Source organism: Ahaetulla prasina, chromosome 1 (genome assembly GCF_028640845.1).
Source record: "Ahaetulla prasina isolate Xishuangbanna chromosome 1, ASM2864084v1, whole genome shotgun sequence".
Lineage (NCBI taxonomy): Eukaryota > Metazoa > Chordata > Lepidosauria > Squamata > Colubridae > Ahaetulla > Ahaetulla prasina.
In genome coordinates this window covers 282,543,399-282,561,754 of record NC_080539.1, presented here as the reverse complement: position 1 = coordinate 282,561,754, position 18,356 = coordinate 282,543,399, and the positions used below count along the sequence as shown (strand labels likewise).

The 18,356-nt window shown below is 37.3% G+C and overlaps 1 protein-coding gene across 1 annotated transcript in view; it reads left to right on the top strand.

Moving 5' to 3' along the window:
- Positions 1-18,356, top strand: part of NELL1 (neural EGFL like 1) — a 634,915-nt gene that overhangs the window by 190,082 nt on the left and 426,477 nt on the right. Inside the window, exon 5 of the mRNA XM_058161221.1 lies at positions 15,599-15,695. Within this exon, the coding sequence (XP_058017204.1) occupies positions 15,599-15,695 (97 nt within the window). The remainder of the gene's footprint in view (positions 1-15,598; positions 15,696-18,356) is intronic.

The following is an 18,356-nucleotide window of genomic DNA, read 5'->3' as shown; positions in this document are numbered from 1 at the left end:
TAATGGAATCTATCATAAACCAATCCATTACACTCCACCTTGAAACTAATAACCTACTCTCTAATAAACAATTTGGTTTCAGAAAAAAATTGTCTTGTAACCTACAACTTCTCCACTGAAAAACATATGGACTACCAACCTTGATCAAGGAAAAACAATAGATGCAATCTACATAGACTTCTGCAAAGCTTTTGACTCAGTCGTTCATGACAAACTTCTCTTAAAACTAAAATCCTATGGCATTTCAGGACCTCTCCACAATTGGATAAATGCTTTCCTATCAAACAGACAACAAATTGGCAATGCTCTATCAAATCCTGTTCCTGTCAAAAGTGGCGTTCCTCAAGGTAGTGTTCTTGGACCAACGCTCTTCATACTATATATACATGATCTCTGTGACCTTATCTCTAGTTATTGTGTTCTCTTCACTGACGACGTCAAACTATTCAATACCACTAACAATACTTCTACTCTTCAAAATGACCTTGACTTTGTTTCCGATTGGTCTAAAACTTGGCAACTCCAAATATCAACCAGCAAATGCTCAGTCTTACATATTGGTAAAAAGAACCCTAATATCAAGTACAAGCTTGATGGTCATTACCTCACTGACAACCCCCTCCCTGTCAAAGACCTTGGAGTTTTTATATCAAATGACCTAAATGCCAAAGCCCACTGCAACTGCATAACAAAAAAAGCTCTAAGAGTTGTAAACTTAATTTTACGTAGCTTCTTTTCCAAAAACTCTACACTACTAACCAGAGCATACAAAACATTTGCCAGACCTATTCTTGAATACAGCTCATCCGTCTGGAATCCATACCACATCTCTGACATTAATACTATCGAACACGTCCAAAAATATTTTACTAGAAGAGTTCTTCGCTCCTCCAAAATCAACAAATTACCTTATACCACCAGGCTTAAAATTCTGGGTTTAGTAAACTTAGAACTCCGCCGACTCCGACATGATCTGTGTTTAACGCACAGAATCATCTATTGTAATATCCTTCCTGTAAAAGACTACTTCAGCTTCAATCGCAACAATACAAGAGCAAACAATAGATTCAAACTTAATGTCAACCGCTTCAGACTTGATTGCAGAAAATATGACTTTTGTAACAGAGTTGTTAACGCTTGGAACTCACCACCTGACTCTATAGTCTCTACTCAAAACCCCAAAATCTTCAACCAAAAACTGTCTACTATTGACCTCACCTCATTCCTAAGAGGACTATAAGGGGCGTGCATAAGAGCACAAAAGTGCCTATCGTTCCTGTCCTATTGTTCTCTTCATTATAATATTATATGCATACTTTTACTTATACTTTTACTTATATATACTTTTCTCTCATGATGAGTTATTTTTATGTTATGTTATGTTACTGTTGTGACAAAAATAAATAAATAAATAAAAAAACTGCTCTCTTAAGCATCTCCCTACCTACAAGACACTATAAACTCCTCTGCCTCTTTGCCTTCTGGGTAGTAGCCCCTCCCTCCTGGGATTTTATTCAACTACAGACTATATTCAGACTATATTCAACTACAATTTCTGAACAGGCATGGAAAATTATAACCTTGATGGGCAGTACCTAACACTGAGTGCACTTTTGCTTTTTACTTCACAGCACAGATGAGTACATAGGAAAGGACGAGGGAATTGAAGATCAATTCCGCAAATGAATTCAGCCAATAGATAATCTTGAACATAGAGAGCATTTTCTTAACTCTAATGATTGAGACATCCTTCCATATATATTGATTAATTTTTATTTCTTGTGCTTCCAATATATCCTTTGTATGAAAATATGGACATTATTAAATATTATCAACTATCTTTTGTATGGTACGTTCACAGTCTTGATATATTTTAAATTATTTTTGCATGACAGTTGCTGGATGTTTAATGATTAATTCATTTTCTGCCTTTGTTCTGTTACCTAATGTTTCAGAGGTACTTCTCTTGACATTTTAGCATCCTCACTATCAGGTCCCTGAAAAGCCTTATGCAATGTCACAGTCATTGAGTAAAATCAGTAAGAATTATTGCATGGAATGGTTTGATAAGGAGACCTTGTCCTATTTAATCTGTATAGTCTTTGTTTCCTAGACGTTAGGGACATGTTGTTTTTCTTTAAACATGTGTTGTAGAATGTCATTGTTTTGAGTTTTGGTATGCATGCTGGAGGCTGCAGATGCAGAGATGGTTGCTTTTAAATGTTTCTGGTATAAACAACTGAACAACCCAACTGAACAAACTGGGTAGCTTGTGTTTTAACACATGTTTTGCAAATTAGCTGGGAGCTACGGAGTATCAACAATGCTTCCTAATTATAGATTGTTCTTATGCTTGTATCTGAATCTATGCTCAGAATGTCAAAATGTAAATAGCGAATCATGTGCAGCGCTATGGAAGAGTGAAGTGAGCAGACATTTCATCCCCCCCCCCTCTGGGATCCAGAGCTTGGATACTATTCGGGAAAGAGGGTTAAAACAACCTTACCCTCTCCTTATTTGGAAAACTGTTTAATAAAAAGGGAACTGAAAGAAGAATGTGCATGGGTGTCAAGAAAGGAGTTATATCAGGAAGAAAGCAAGAGAAGGATCCTGCCCAAAGGCAAAGCAGCTCAGCAGTGGTCTTCAGACAGCAAGAGAAAAATGACAGGTTTTGGAGCTGAGTGGCAGAGCTGAGAGATGGGGGAGAAGAGAACCCAAATAGAGTCAGGAGAGGCTGGAAACCCACAACGAAGTCTGCTGCAGCAGGCCAGGTTCAGAACTCCACAAACCTGCTCCAGGAACAGAAGAATGTGAGTCCCAGGAATAGGGATGTGGGAGAGAAAAGTCCATTTGCAAGTTTAAAAAGGAGTGAAAAGGGTTTTCACCCTATGCAAAATAGAGGCTGCGGGAACAGAAAAACTGGAGGAAAGGGAAAGATTTAGAAAAGTAAGAGCTGAGAAAGACTTAAGATAAGAAAAATTACAGTATGACTCGTATAAGAATAAGATCATAGAAATAGAATATACAGATAGACATTTGTACATTAAATAGGAATAGAAATAGTAAAATAGAAAATAGATAGAAAAACAAAATAGGAGCTCATTTGTGTACAATAAAGTAGTGTCCTGTGAAAAAGCAGTTTGAGTGTCCATTTTAAGAAAACCCTTAACAAATGGTAACAATGGTGGGATATGTCAGAGTAATCAAACATAGTGAATAAACAGTTTATATGAGAAAGAGAAAAGAGAAAAGACAAATTCCTTGTCCAATCACACTTGGCCAATACAAAATTCTATTCTAAAAGGTGATTCTGCTTCAGAGGTAAAAGAGACTGGGAGATGAAGGGTTAGAGTAGGGGTCTCCAACCTTGCCAACTTTAAGCCTGGTGGACTTCAACTCCCAGAATTCCTCAGCCAGCTTTGCTGGCTGAGGAATTCTGGGAGTTGAAGTCCACCAGGATTAGAGTTGACAAGGTTGGAGACCCCTGGGTTAGAGCATTTGAGGCAAGTACGAGTATCCTGGCCTGTGATTCATACCCACTTACTAGAGCTTACATAAGGTGGCTTGAAATGAAGAGGGAAATGAAGAACTGGAATCCTTGGACAGAGAGAAGGAGAGGGAGGGAGAGAGGGTCCCATCTGAAACCTGATAGATATCATGAGGGAGAGGCTGACATAGGAAGGAGAGAGAGAGAAAAAGATAGCCAAAAGAGAGGAAGAAGAGTAAAGGAAGGATTTCAGAAAAGAGGAGGAATGTAGTTGGTAGAGAAAAACTGAACAACGGGACCACATTTACAGAAAGAATTAAGGGGCGTGCATAAGTGCACCCACGTGCCTACTGTCCCTGTCCTAATATTCCTTTTTTACTTACTCTTTTCATGTATCCAAATTATGTTTCTACTTTTACCTGTTATCTTGTATGTGATTGACTAAATAAATTAATTAATTAATTAATTAAATAAATAGAATGGAAAGGGAGTTCTGAAAAGTGGAGCTTGCAGTTAATTCTTGACTTACAACTGTAATGGAGCCTACCCGTTAAGGTTGTAAGTTGTGATGGTTGCCAGATGGGTTGGTCATATGTACACCAAGAACATTTTTGTGACAGTTATTTAGTAACTGCTATGGTCATCAAGCAAACAAATGGTTTGCTCTAGGTGTGGTTTTGAAAACCAGAAACAAGACAGAAATCAGGAGATTCAGGCAATTCAAATGAGTACAAAGATATATTGCAAGCTTAAGCTCTCTACAAGAATCTGGCCAACTGACCATCAAGGGAAATATGTGAGAGATAAGAGAAGCATTCAAGGTGGGCTGGATTAGATTTCTTGTGAAGAAGTGACTCGTGACTTATGAAGTGTTTGACATCCCCCCTTGATCAGCTTGGTCATCTACAAAGTGCTGGTTTTCAGAAAAACTGTTACATGACCATGTGACCCTGTACATGACCATAAATGTGGCTATGCTGAGTGCCTGAGGTTCAGTCATGTGACTAAGGGAACTCTGGGAACTTCAAATACAGGTTGTAAGGAAGTAGCTTCAAAGTACATCTGTCATAGCTTTGAATGGTTGCTAAATGATCAGTTGTAAGTTGAGACTACCTGTATAGTGCTTCTTAAATAAAAACAGTCACATAGTGGAGAAATCACAGTCTCTCCAAATCCAGTTTCTGGAATGGCAAGGGATAGACCCTATGAAATATGCATTCTAAAATTCACAGAGGATGAGAGTATAGAATCTTTTTTGTTATGTTTGCATATGGGTAAGTATCATGCTTAACTTGAAAAGCACTTATTCTTTAGAGTAGTTTACCAGCATAGGAAGCACTTCACTGCAAAAACATACGGACTACAAATCTTGATCAGGGCAAAGCAATAGATACAATTTACATAGACTTCTGTAAAGCTTTTGACTCAGTGGTACATGAGAAACTTCTTCTAAAACTAAAATCCTACGGCATCTCCGGACCCCTCCATAATTGGATAACTGCGTTCCTGTCAAACAGGCAACAAGTGGTCAAAATAGGCAGTGCCCTATCAAATCCTGCTTCTGTTAATAGCGGTCTCCCCCAGGACAGCGTTCTAGGACCAACACTCTTCATATTATACATTAACGACCTCTGTGACCATATTAAAAGTAATTGTGTTCTCTTCGCCGATGATGTTAAACTATTTAACACTACCAACAATGCGGCCACCCTTCAAAAAGACCTTGACTTTGTGTCGGAATGGTCAAAAATTTGGCAATTCCAAATCTCAATCAACAAATGCTCTATCTTACACATTGGAAAAAAGAATCAGAACACTAAATACAAGCTTGATGGACATGACCTTGTAGATGACCCTCACTACGTCAAAGACCTTGGAGTTTTCATATCAAATGATCTAAGTGCCAAAGCCCACTGCAACTATATCACCAAAAAGGTTTTAAGAGTTGTAAACCTAATCTGGCGTAGCTTCTTCTCCAGAAAGATTACACTACTAACAAGAGCATACAAAACATTTGCTAGACCAATTCTCTATTACAGCTCACCTGTCTGGAACCCACATTTCATTTCGGACATTAATACAATTGAGCGTGTCCAGAAATATTTTACAAGAAGAGTTCTCCACTCCTCTGATCACAACAAAATACCTTATGCCACCAGACTTGAAATCCTGGGTTTAGAAAATTTAGACTCGGCATGACCTGAGCATAACTCATAAAATCATCTGCTACAATGTTCTTCCTGTCGAAGACTACTTCAGCTTCAACCACAACAATACACGAGCACACAATAGATTTAAACTTAAAGTGAACCGCTCCAATCTTGATTGTAGAAAATATGACTTCAGTAACAGAGTTGTTAATGCCTGGAATGCACTACCTGACTCTGTGGTCTCTTCCCAAAATCCCCAAAACTTTAACCAAAGACTACCTACTGTTGACCTCACCCCATTCCTAAGAGGTCTAAAAGGGGCGTGCATAAGAGCACCAGCGTGCCTACTGTTCCTGTCCTAATGTTCCCTTTGGTTGTATCCAATTCGTATGGTTATTTCATGCTTATACTTATATATATTGTTGTGTTTGACAAATAAATAAATAAATAAAAAACAAAATATGCCACAATAGGGTAAAATAAATTATTTAGCATCAATGTGAAGTAACACAATCTGTATACCTGCAAATTCTCAGACAGTTTTAAAGGAATTGGGAGCTTGCCTGGCTAAGCTAGGAAGAAAATAGTTTAGATTTGATCAGTGGTGGGTTTCAAAATTTTTTACTACTGTGGGTGTGGCTTGGTGGGTGTGGCATGGCTTGGTGGGTGTGGCTTGGTGAGCATGGCAGGGGAAGGATACTGTAAAATCTCCATTCCCTCTCCAATCCAAGAGAAGGTTACTGCAAAATCCCCATTTCTTCCCGATCAGCTGGGACTCGGGAGGCAGAGACTAGATGGGGGCGGAGCCAGTCAGAATTTTTACTACCAGTTCTCTGAACTACTCAAATTTTCCGCTACTGGTTCTTCAGAACTGGTCAGAACCTGCTGAAACCCACCTTTGGATTTGATGAATGATCAGTTAAGGAATAGGTGGGGCTGCTTTTACTCGCCTTCCCAGGTAACACCAAAACTCCAGATCCCAGGTGAGAAAGAGATGCCTGCTCGCTCCAGGTAGTGAGTTTACTTTTCCACAAACATATTTAGTGCTTTATCCAGTACCTGAAGAGCAGAAGTCGCAGAAAGTAGAAGCACTTAAACAATCTTTCCTGGCATCATAAAAACATTAGCAGCTGACAGGGAGAACATCAGGAAACTGCAAAACTGGAGTATACTCTTAGAAACAGGAAAAAGAAAATATTTTGGAAAATGGCAGTGGCAAATGATTTTCATATTATTCATGCAGTTACTAGGAGTTTAGCTTTAGAGGGAAGCACATACTCAAAAGTGAGGATACTACAATCTGAGTCAAGCCTAAAAAAGGAAGCTACTGTGCATGATAGAGCGCTGTTAACAATTTCTCATGTTGAGATCTATTTGAATTACAAAAGCAATACAGTCTGAGTGTTAATTCATCACACTATAGACTTCTCTTTCCAGTTTTTTATGTGACCGTAGGATTTGTTAAGTACTGTTTCCTGGGCATCAAGTCTTTGTAGGACACATTTCTTTGACAGCACTAGATGCCTACAGAATAATAAAAGCAAACAAACCACGGTGGCTCTTTCAATCATTTGTAAGGATTGCTTGCTTTCTCAAATGCTTCTCTTAAGGGAATATATGGGTCAAATTGAATATTACTTTGAAAAGGGTAATTAGACTGATTTTTCAAAGCAAAAAGGTCATATAGGCAGGAGCTTGCAAATTATTTGTATCCCTAGAGTCTTCTGAAAAAAATTTTTTTGTTCCCAGCTGATTAACAAATTCAACTAGGAAATGAAAAAAAAATACATAAAGAGAGCTAACTATAATTTCCTGAATAATCCATTTTGTCGTTGTGGAGGACATGAACAACATTTGGCTTCCTTTATTTGGTATTTCATCTAGCTCCTGTTACACATATTAATCCTGGAGGAACTAGAACATATTAGTGTTATCCATTTTTACCAGCCAAGTATTGTTCTTATTGCTCACAAAAATGTGACCCTTCTCCATCAAGAGTTGGGCCATTCCTATGCTAAGAAGTTAATCATAATGGCTAGTTTGAAATAAGTTGCTAAGTCCAAATCAAATACACTATTCTGTGACTTGCAGCAATCTTTACATTCAGTCTGATTTTTGTTGTTAGACATTTTCTGTCTATCACTTAATATTATAAATATTACATTATATTATAAAATATACAACTAGTATATGTGTGTGTATGTATATGCATATGTATGTATCTATATATGTATAATGTGTGTGTGTCTGTGTATCTATGTATATATCAGGGGTGGGTTCTACTTACCTTTACTACTGGTTCGCAACGGGGCCGCGCCTGCACAGAAGCTTCCTGATGACATCCGGGCCAGTGGGCGGAGCTTCCCACCAGTTTTACTACCGGTTTTTGTGAACCAGTCCGAACCGGGGCAACCCAACACTGGTATATATGTATATGTATACGTATACATACACTCTGTCTCTGTCTGTCTATCTGTCTCTCTTTGTATACACAAACACACAAACATGCACGGACACAGTCACAGAGTTAAATAGCTTTACTACAAAGATGTGTTGTCAAGATCTTAAAGGTTGCAATATTGATCCTGGCAAATTTTAAGGTAGTTGTTCAGGATAGCCATTGAGTATACTCAAACTTCAGCCATCACTTAGGAAACCAGCAGTAAGGGTAGGTTTCCTATTTTGATCTTAGTAAATTATTGGAGTAATTTCAAAAGTACAGATTCCCCTAGGGATTTTTGTGCTTTTCCCCCCCAAGCTCAGGCTGGAAATCATTGGGAGAAAAATGCCTAGCATTAGAATTTAAACATTCTAGCAACAGCATCTTCTGGCACCTCAAAAACCAATATTTTTTAATCATATTACTTTTTTTTTTTGCATTACAGCCCACTGTCAGAATCACAGAATATAGTTTTGTGAGAGGATTATTATTATAAAAACACAATATTAAAATTTCTTTCTCTCCCCCTCTCTCCTACCAGCTGCTGCTGTTGTTGCAGTGAGTTAGTAGCTAACATATGTACGAGGATTAGAAGCCCTGGCTGTTGTTTAATCTGTAGAAAAGGATTAAATGTCTTGCTTTGAACAATCTCTGGAATTGTTTTGTTCTTAAGAGCTCTTTGCAGTGTAAGAGTACATTCATGTCGGTCTGCTTATGAACTCTGCTCACAGCTTGCTGAACTGAAGAACCGTAAGTTTGGTAACAACTTACAAAATTTCCATTGCAAGCCTCTCTTATAAGATCTTTGTTAAGCCTCTTTGAAAATATAGTCATGTTAGCATCTTTCTTTCTCTGAATACATAATCTTTTTTGATTTAAGAGTTAATACTGTGGGTACTATGCCTTATTGGACATTTAGTAAGAAAATACAGGCAGTCCTTCACTTACAACAGTTCACTTAGTGACTGTTCAAAGTTACAACAGCACTGCAAAAAGTGAGTTATGACTGTTTTTCACAGTTACGACTTTTGCAGCATCCCCATGATCATGTGATCAAAATTCAGATGCTTGGCCACTGGTTCACACTTACGATCAGTGGTGGGATTCAAATAGTTTAACAACCGGTTCTCTGCCCTAATGATTTCTTCCAACAACCAGTTCACCAAACTGCTTAGAAAGTTAACAACTGGTTCTCCCGAAGTGATGCGAACTGGCTGAATCCCACCACTGCTTACGATGGTTGCTGTGTCCCAAGGTCATGTGATTTCCTTTTGCGATCTTTTGACAAGGTCAGAGGGCAGATTCACTTAACAACCAGGTTACTAATTTATGAATTGTAGCGATTTCACTTAACAACTGTGGCAAGGAAGATTATAAAATCACTTAACAACAACATAAATTTTGGGCTCAATTCAGTGGTGGGATTCAGCCAGTTTGCACCACTTTGGGAGAACCAGTTGTTAACTTTCTGAGCAGTTTGGCAAACTGGTTGTTGGAAGAAATTATTAGGGCAGAGAACCGGTTGTTAAATTACTTGAATCCCACCACTGGCTCAATTGTGGTTGTAAGCCTAAAGTAAGTCTTTAGTAAGACTAAAGTACTTCCTTCAAAAGCGGGAGCATTCAAAAGCGGGAGCATTCAAAAGCGGGAGCATTTAAACTGGTAGTCTGTTAGATGATTAGGAAACCTATAGTTATTAAAGAGGAGGGCATATGTAGAAAACTACTATTAACCAACTAGTTTATTCTTCAGGAACTTGGAAGAATAATTCAAGAAAAATAAAAAGACAAACCTTCTCTCTAAATACTGTTTAAAAGAAAACAAACATGAGGCAACATATTTCTCTTTGGAAATAGCGATTACAACTGTAACAATAATCCTTCCTAGGTGAATACATGCAGGCAGCATCAAGATATATATCTGTTATGAAATGTGCTACATGATTTTATAGATAAAATAATCTATGTGATAATCAGTTAATAGTGATTGATGAACAACAGTTATGTATGAAAACAAATTCAAGTTATAATTGATTACAGAGCAACCCACTATGATCAAAACCGACTGCTTTGCCACACCAAAGGCCTGAAATAATTATGTTTACACCTAGAAGTGGGAAACTCATACAGCAGTGGTGGAGTGTATCTTTTCATAAGGCAAGACAAAAGGGAAATATTTCATGCTGGCATTGCGAGTGATAGAGACATATTGGATAGGAACCTGAGCCCATTTGTACAAGTGCTAGTTCTAGTCGGATGAAGAACATTATTGAAGATCTTCAGATACGAAAATATCTTGAACCAGCAAAAAGAGACAGGTAAATTATATTGGAGAGAACATTTCATAATAGCCAGTGTTGCAGTTGTCGAAGTTTTATTTCTTATGGCCATGGCCTGATCTTCCATTGGGAGCACAGAAGTCTCAGAAGCTGAATAGATAGATAACTTTTTGCTAAAATTGGATCCGGAAGTTGTCTGCCCAGATATTCGTGTGCTAAAGGAAATTGCAGAGAGATACTAGGAGAAGCCAAGGTTCTCTAGTTTTTAATAGAATAGAATAGAATAGAATTTTTTATTGTCCAAGTGTGATTGGACACACAAGGAATTTGTCTTGGTGCATATGCTCTCAGTGTACATAAAAGAAAAGATATGTTCATCAAGAATCATAAGGTACAACACTTAATGATAGTGATAGGGTACAAATAAGCAATCAGGAAACAATATCAATATAAATCGTAAGGATACAAGCAACAAACTTACAGTCATACAGTCATAAGTGGAAGGAGATGGGTGATGGGAACGATGAGAAGATTAATAGTAGTGCAGATTTAGTAATAGTTTGACAGTGTTGAGGGAATTATTTGTTTAGCAGAGTGATGGCATTCGGGAAGAAACTGTTCCTGTGTCTAGTTTTTTTTTTTTTTTGAATTTATATCCCGTCCTTCTCCGAAGACTCAGGGCGGCTTACATTGTGTTAAGCAATAGTCTCATCCATTTGTATATTATATACAAAGTCAACTTTTATTGCCCCCAACAATCTGGGTCCTCATTTTACTTACCTTATAAAGGATGGAAGGCTGAGTCAACCTTGGGTCTGGTGGGACTTGAACTTGCAGTAATTGCAAGCAGCTGTGTTAATAACAGACTGCATTAGTCTGTTGAGCCACCAGAGGCCCCCTAACTAGTTGTTCTGGTGTGCGGTGGTCTGTAGCATTGTTTTGCTGCATCCAGAAGCAATCTAGATTGCCACTTTTCTTTCTACAATAATTACCTGCAGATTGCTTCAGCAAGCAACAGATTGCAATGAAAAAAATCCTTTTCCGGCAAGCTTCAGAGTAGTGGAAATATGTAGCCCTGTTTGAGAACAAATGTGAGAATATCCTATTTTACCCAAAGGGAATGAGTTTGGATAATTCTCCCTTGACACTTTTCATTATGTTCTGAAATGTTCTCCAAAAGAGTCTCATATTCTCTGGTAAGGTAAGAATTCCTTAGAGATCTACATGGGTAGAACAATAGAATTGGGCCCATTTGTTTGTTTCTTGTCAGTGCATGGGAGCTTTGGTCAGCAGAGGACACCAGTTTGATAACAGCTCATCGTCTATAATAAAATTTCTTTTGACACATTCATTATTAAACACTAATATATGTAGAGCTGTCATTATTTTTGACTTTTGTCATTTTTGTTATGTTTTTTAAAAATACTTTTCTTCCTATCCATTTTCTCTTTTGGTTCACAGTTTGCATTTATACTTCTTGAAGAACAACTATGTATTAATTGGCTGATTCTTTCAGGCCTGATTAAAAGTGACCAGGGACACAATTAAAGACTCATTGTTAGTACCGACAGAGGAAAATAGGTAACTAATACTTTTCTAAAATGTTGATAACATCAGTTGTAAATAATATAGCAAATCATTCTCCTGACCAGCTGGAGATACAGCTAAAAGTGTGATGAAAAGGCCTAAGGATGGGTTCCCCCCCCACACACATTTTGCTGGTTTGCAAGGTTTTAAGTGTGAAAATGTGAGCAAGGTGCCTTTGGGAGGCAAACTTTTCACATTTCCATTTTTCAGACCCCAAATTCTCCAAACTTTTAAATTACACCATCAACATTCAGTTACAAAGAGCTTAACATTTTCTCTCCTACGTTGGGCTACTTGGGAGAAGAGATTAAAGGGCGAAAATGGGAACAGTTCATTTATTTCTTAAATGTATTACACATCTTTCATTGAGGAACCGAAGGCAATGTACATAGTGCTGTCTCCTCCTGTGATTTCCCATAACAACAACAAATCTTTGAAGTAGTCTGAGGTCAGAATAAATAATTGGACCAAAGTCACAGGGTGAGCTTTCGTGCCTGATGATGAACTGGGTCCTGGGTCTTCCTATTCATAATTCAATACTTTAAATATTACATCACTTTTGGTCTCTTATATTGCCTTCCCAAACTCCCCTTCCCTATTTTTACCCTCATTTGGGACAGAACAATGAAACAAGACTGATACTAAAATCTGTAATACTGGTAAGTCACCAATTTTGTCAGTGAATTTCAATGATAGGCTCTCAGGATGTAGCCCATGGCTTGCCCATACGTAATTCATTTGCGTCTAAACATAAAAAGTTGCCATTATTTTCATTATGATTTCCATGTAATACTGTGTAAAATGTAAATGTTTCATCTTTCCCCTTATTTAGAAGAAGGTCTCTTATATCACTTTATTATTTGTATGTACACTGAGACTTATCAACTGGGGAGAAATTCCTTGTGTGTCCAATTGCACTTGAACAATAAAGAATTATTCTATTCTATTCTATTCTATTCTATTCTATTCTATTCTATTCTATTCTATTCTATTCTATTCTATTCTATTCTATGCTATGCTACGCCAACGCCATGCCACACCAGGCCATGCAATGCCGTTCGTAAACATTGAAAAAGTCTTGTGATGGAGCAGGTTATTTATTTCTCAGAAGCCTCCTGAGTTTTCCTTTTCAAGATATTTTTAATTTGTTTCTTGTTTCTTCTTCAAACTGAATAAGAGATGTTATTTAGATTTAGATTCTTTGTACCCAAAACCACTAAATCACAGCTGTCTTCTGGAAGGTTCAATGAATGAGTTGGAGTATGAAATTACAGTGATTGCAGTAGTTATTCACAAAAATCTGGAAGGAATGAGAGAGGGATAGCATTAACTGCTTTAATGGATCTTCTTTATTAGTAACCCTAATATGTTAGTCTAATACAAGTTATCAAAATACTTTATAGGAATTATGAAATTTCATGTGTTCTGTGATATCTTAATCATCCCTTATATGAGAAACCCCCCCCCACCCTCCAAAAATGCAGGAGCAAAATCCAGCAGGTTCTGACAGGTTCTGGAGAACCGGTAGCGGAAACTTTGATAGTTCGGAGAACCAGCAAATGCCACCTCCGGCTGGTCCCAGAGTGGGGTGGGAATGGAGATTTTGCAATATCCTTCCCCCAGGAGTGGGGAGGGAATGGAGATTTTGAAGTATCCTCCCCCTGCCATGCCCACTAAGCCACGCCCACAGAACCAGTAGTAAAAAAAAATTGGATTTCACCACTGCATAAAATGTCCTTCATAATTAACCCAAATGACTGACTGAAGGAGAAAGCAGGTAGATATTTCAGAAAAAGGGTTAGCGTGATATGTGAAAAAGAAATATTGAGTTGCTTGCCAAGCTACATTTATGAATGGGATTTTCTGAAAGACTGTCAGGTAAAGAAGTTATGCCTGTTTTCCATAAATCGTTTGTTAAATTCTCCCGCTGTTACTTGCAAGTAACGTTGTGTCTCATTTGTCTCCCTTATATCATAATATTGAACTGTAACATAAAGCATGTTGATTCGCGTGTTTCTATATTAGAAAATTCATATTTCTTATGTCAGTGAAGACAGATCTAATGGAGTGCTTCTAGAGTTGTATTTGGTCAGAAAAATAAAATGCAATACTCTTTGTAAGTTGCAATGCAGACAGCAATGAATTCTTTTGTTTAAACCCTTGAGGAAAACGTGTCAGTTTTTAAGAGAAGGTGGAGTTTTTCATGGAATATTGATCATTACTTTGGGAAGACTAGACACACTCTAGAGAAAATACTAAAGTCATAAATAAATAATGCAAAACATTTCCAGTAAGAAGCCAACGAGAAAACTGTAAGGCCGATATGCTATTTGATAAGCATGTTGAAGTCTGTTTATAGACTCTTAAAGCACTTTTGTATGTGAGAAGTTTAATTGTGCTCTCGTTGTTGAAGAAATTATGCACTTTAAATATTGATAGAGATAATAAATGCTTTTAATGATTTCAAAAATATAGACTCGATGGATAGCAACTTGTTTTACTACTCTAAAAGGTAAATTAGTTCAAGAGGAAAGATGTCATTATTATACAGCAAATGAGGGGCACCTCTTCAGTGCACTATTAATGATTACAACTTTGAATATAGCTTTTTTGCCTCAGTATTCTAAGGTATCAGGACTGATTGTAATTACACTGCAGATAAGCAGTTATGTTCATAATTATGTGAATAACACTTGTGAGTTCATTTAGTGTTTCTAAGCCATAGGCTTTAAATGAAAATATTCTGCTGGTTTCCTCCTTCTTAATTAAAAGATTTTAATCATCTATATAAATATTAGCACTTTGTTAATTAGTCCAAAAGAAGTTCAGAAAATGATACTGTGCATTTTATTTAACTGAGCAGTACTTTTTTGCTAAATGTTCATTAAAACTCAGGTATTTTGATTCCCCGAAAAAGCTACATTTCAGAACGGGTTGTCACCTATACCATGTTTTTGCAGAATTTATAAATGATGAAATGAATAAATGAAATTCTCAAACTATTCTTTTGTTTGATTCTCTGCATCCAATAATTAGGATTAGGATGTCAGGGCAAACCATGATTTGTAAAACTATAAAACCATGATTTTATAAAACTTTATAAAACTTTCTTTTTAATGATTAAAAGATGCCAATTTACAAATCTACACTGAACAGATGGAAAATAAACCATTTTATTTTAAGCCTTTAAGAAGCTCTTTCTTTGTCACCTTTGACCATTACTTTTTTGGCCATCAATTTTAGGAATTATACTTTAATACAAAAATGAGGAACCCTTTTTTGGATTAGGGACTATACTGATTATTCAAAAGAAAAAAGTTGATTACTGCTCTTATGAGCTAATTTTATTTTAAGTACAATATCACTATGTATTATTGAATTAAAACTTGTTATATGATCTATAGCCCTATCCCAATCATCTTTGAAATCTTGTATTTCATCTGACTCTGGAAAATTGATATTCTTTTGTATTTAATTGTTCAGTTGCAGACTTAGAAATAGAATGTATCGTAGTTTTATTTGCCCTTGGGTTCATTTTGTTTAACATTTCTACTAAACTTTTTTATATTCAATTTTTTTAAATGGTTTTTTTAAAAAAACAAAAAAAACCCCACCAAAGCTGTTACTTTTCTCTAACAACATCATTTGCTTTACAGGATTTATGAACGGGTGATAGATCGTCCAGAAACAAATCTGACTCCAGGAAGCAATTTGTGGCTAGGACAACGCAACAGAAAACATGGTTTTTTTAAGGTAAGGGTGCAAAACATAGCCACAGATGAAAAAGCAATAAAGTAAAACTTGAAATACTTACTGCTATTTCAAAATAATAGTTATTTTTCTCTTTGAATGTGTATTTGTGTTACAGAAGATAGAGTGCTTATAGAACTTCAGTCATTTGCACTGATTGTATGCAATATTTCTTTTGGACAGTTTTTTTTATTACAACATGCAGTGAATATCCTATATTAACATTCTCCAACCTGGCACTCTTTAGATACGCTGGGCTGCAAACAGTATAATTCTTAGCCATCCAAATTCCACAATGCTATATTATTTGGAGATGAAAAAATAAATTACAATTAGTTATCTACGATAGTAAAAACAATGAATCCTAACTACATGGCAGATCCTAGATAACCTTGGGTGATCCCAAATGGTAGAGTAAGATGTGATTAGTATTTGAAAAAGGGACCACCAGGAATTCCAAGGCTGTAATTTAAGCTAGACAAAAAAAAAGAAAGAAAAAAAGAAAAAAGAAAGAAAGAAAACATCTACAAGTATGGAGATCCATAGCAGCAAGAAAGCAAATGACAAAATGTGTCTGGATATGTTATCATACAAGGGACGTGGTGGCTCAGTGGCTAAGTTGCTCAGCTTGTCGATCAAAAGGTCGGCAGTTCAGCGGTTTGAATCCCTAATGCCGCATAATGGGGTGAGCTCCCGTTACTTGTCCCAGCTTCTGCCAATCTAGCAGTTCAAAAACACATAAAAAATGCAAGTAGAAAAATAGGGACCACCTTTGGTGGGAAGATAATAGCGTTCCGTGCACCTTTGGCATTTAGTCATGCCAGCGACATGACCATGGAGACGTCTTCAGACAGTGCTGGCTCTTCAGCTTTGAAACGGAGATGAGCACTGCCCCTTAGAGTCGGGAACGACTAGCACATTGTGCGAGGGAAACCTTTACCTTGTATGTTATCACACAAATGCCTCAATATATGTACTGACATCTGACATGGTAGCGCAGGTACATAAATGTAGCATTTATGGCCTGTCAATGCACGTGTAATTATTTTGTCATTGCTGTGATTTGCTGAAGACCCTGCCACCCAGAAAAAGCAAGAAGGCTGCCCATGAAATCATCGAACGAACCTTTATAGGAAACACTGTATTCCTGTGCTTCCTTTCTAGTTTCATTCATTCATTGTTTGGTTTCTATGCAATCTACAGGGAATGTTAGCTGAACCTTACCAATGCTGCTGGAATCTTTTGGTTTAATTTGCACATCTCCAGAATATGTCCATAGTTGAATCAAGGGGATAAGGGGCTTTTCCAGTGGTGGATTTCAATTACCTTTGCTATCGGTTCACTCACGCGCATGCACTCACTTTGCTCATGCATGAACCACTTCTGCACATGCGCAGAGGGTATTTGATAATGTCTGGGTGGGTGGCCGGAGCCTCCTGCCACCGCTACTACGGTTCATACGAACCAGAGCGAACCGGTAGCAACCCACCACTTGGCTTTTCCCAAACTGACTTCAGGTGCATTGGATCTGCAGTTCTAGAACTCCCAACCAATCATCATACTGTATCTGGAAAGCATTAGGTTGGGGGAGGGAGTGGAATTAATATTAGAGATGAATTTCTATGGTACAAATCAAGTTGGTACTTATATACTTCAGCCAGCTCAGATATTTCCACTGAATGTGGCATCAGAGTTGTTACTGAGTATGGCAAACTAGAATTGGGTATGCCTAGTTTAATGAAAAGAAGGACTAAGAGTGATATGTTCCGATATCTAAGGGGCTGCCACAAAGAAGAGGGGTGTCAACCTATTTTCCAAAGCATCTGAAGGCAGGACAAATGCAATGGATGGAAATTAATCAAGGAGGTTACCAACCTAGAATTAAGGAGAAAGTTCCTGGCAATTAGAACAATTAATCAGTGGAAAGCACTAGGCTGGGGCGAGTAGAATTAATATTAGAAGTGCATTTCTACCACCCAAGGTGATACCTATATATGTCAGCCAGCTCAAATATTTCCACTGAATGTGCACTGGTACAAAAAAATTCTTTTAGTAATCTATCACCAGAGCAAGTGTCTGTGATGTGACAGTCCTGAGAAGAAGCAGCTCTGCTCTGTCTATATTTTTCCAAAACTGGCAAAAGCAAAGGATTCCGCCCCGCCCCCCCCCCCACAGTTGGGAATCCACTACTAAATTATAAAAAGTCACGGCGCTTTCATGTCACTGGTGCTGATAGGAAGGCCAAGATTCCTATTTGCCAGCACAGGCTTTACTGCTTGCATGTGTGCGTGTAATTTATGTTAATTAATTAATAGCTGATATCCACTATTTGTATGCAAAAAGGAGAGTTTTCTTTCTATTTCTTTCCTGTGTCATCCATAAAATTATTTAACTGAGTCATTGTAAAAGAAATGTAAAATCATTTGTGCTCTGTTGTTAGATACTATTTTACTTTATGAATGAGGGTTTTTTTTAATTAAAAGTCTGGCATAGTTTGAACTGTTGGTTACTTCCTTATTCTAAACATCCAATGCTGGTCCATGTATCACATTTTCTTCAAACTTCGTTCTCTCTGTTATAGCTTGGAAGCAAAAAAACCGTGACACCATGTAGGACATCATTATACCATGCCTTCCTCCCTTTAAACATAACTCTATGATGAAA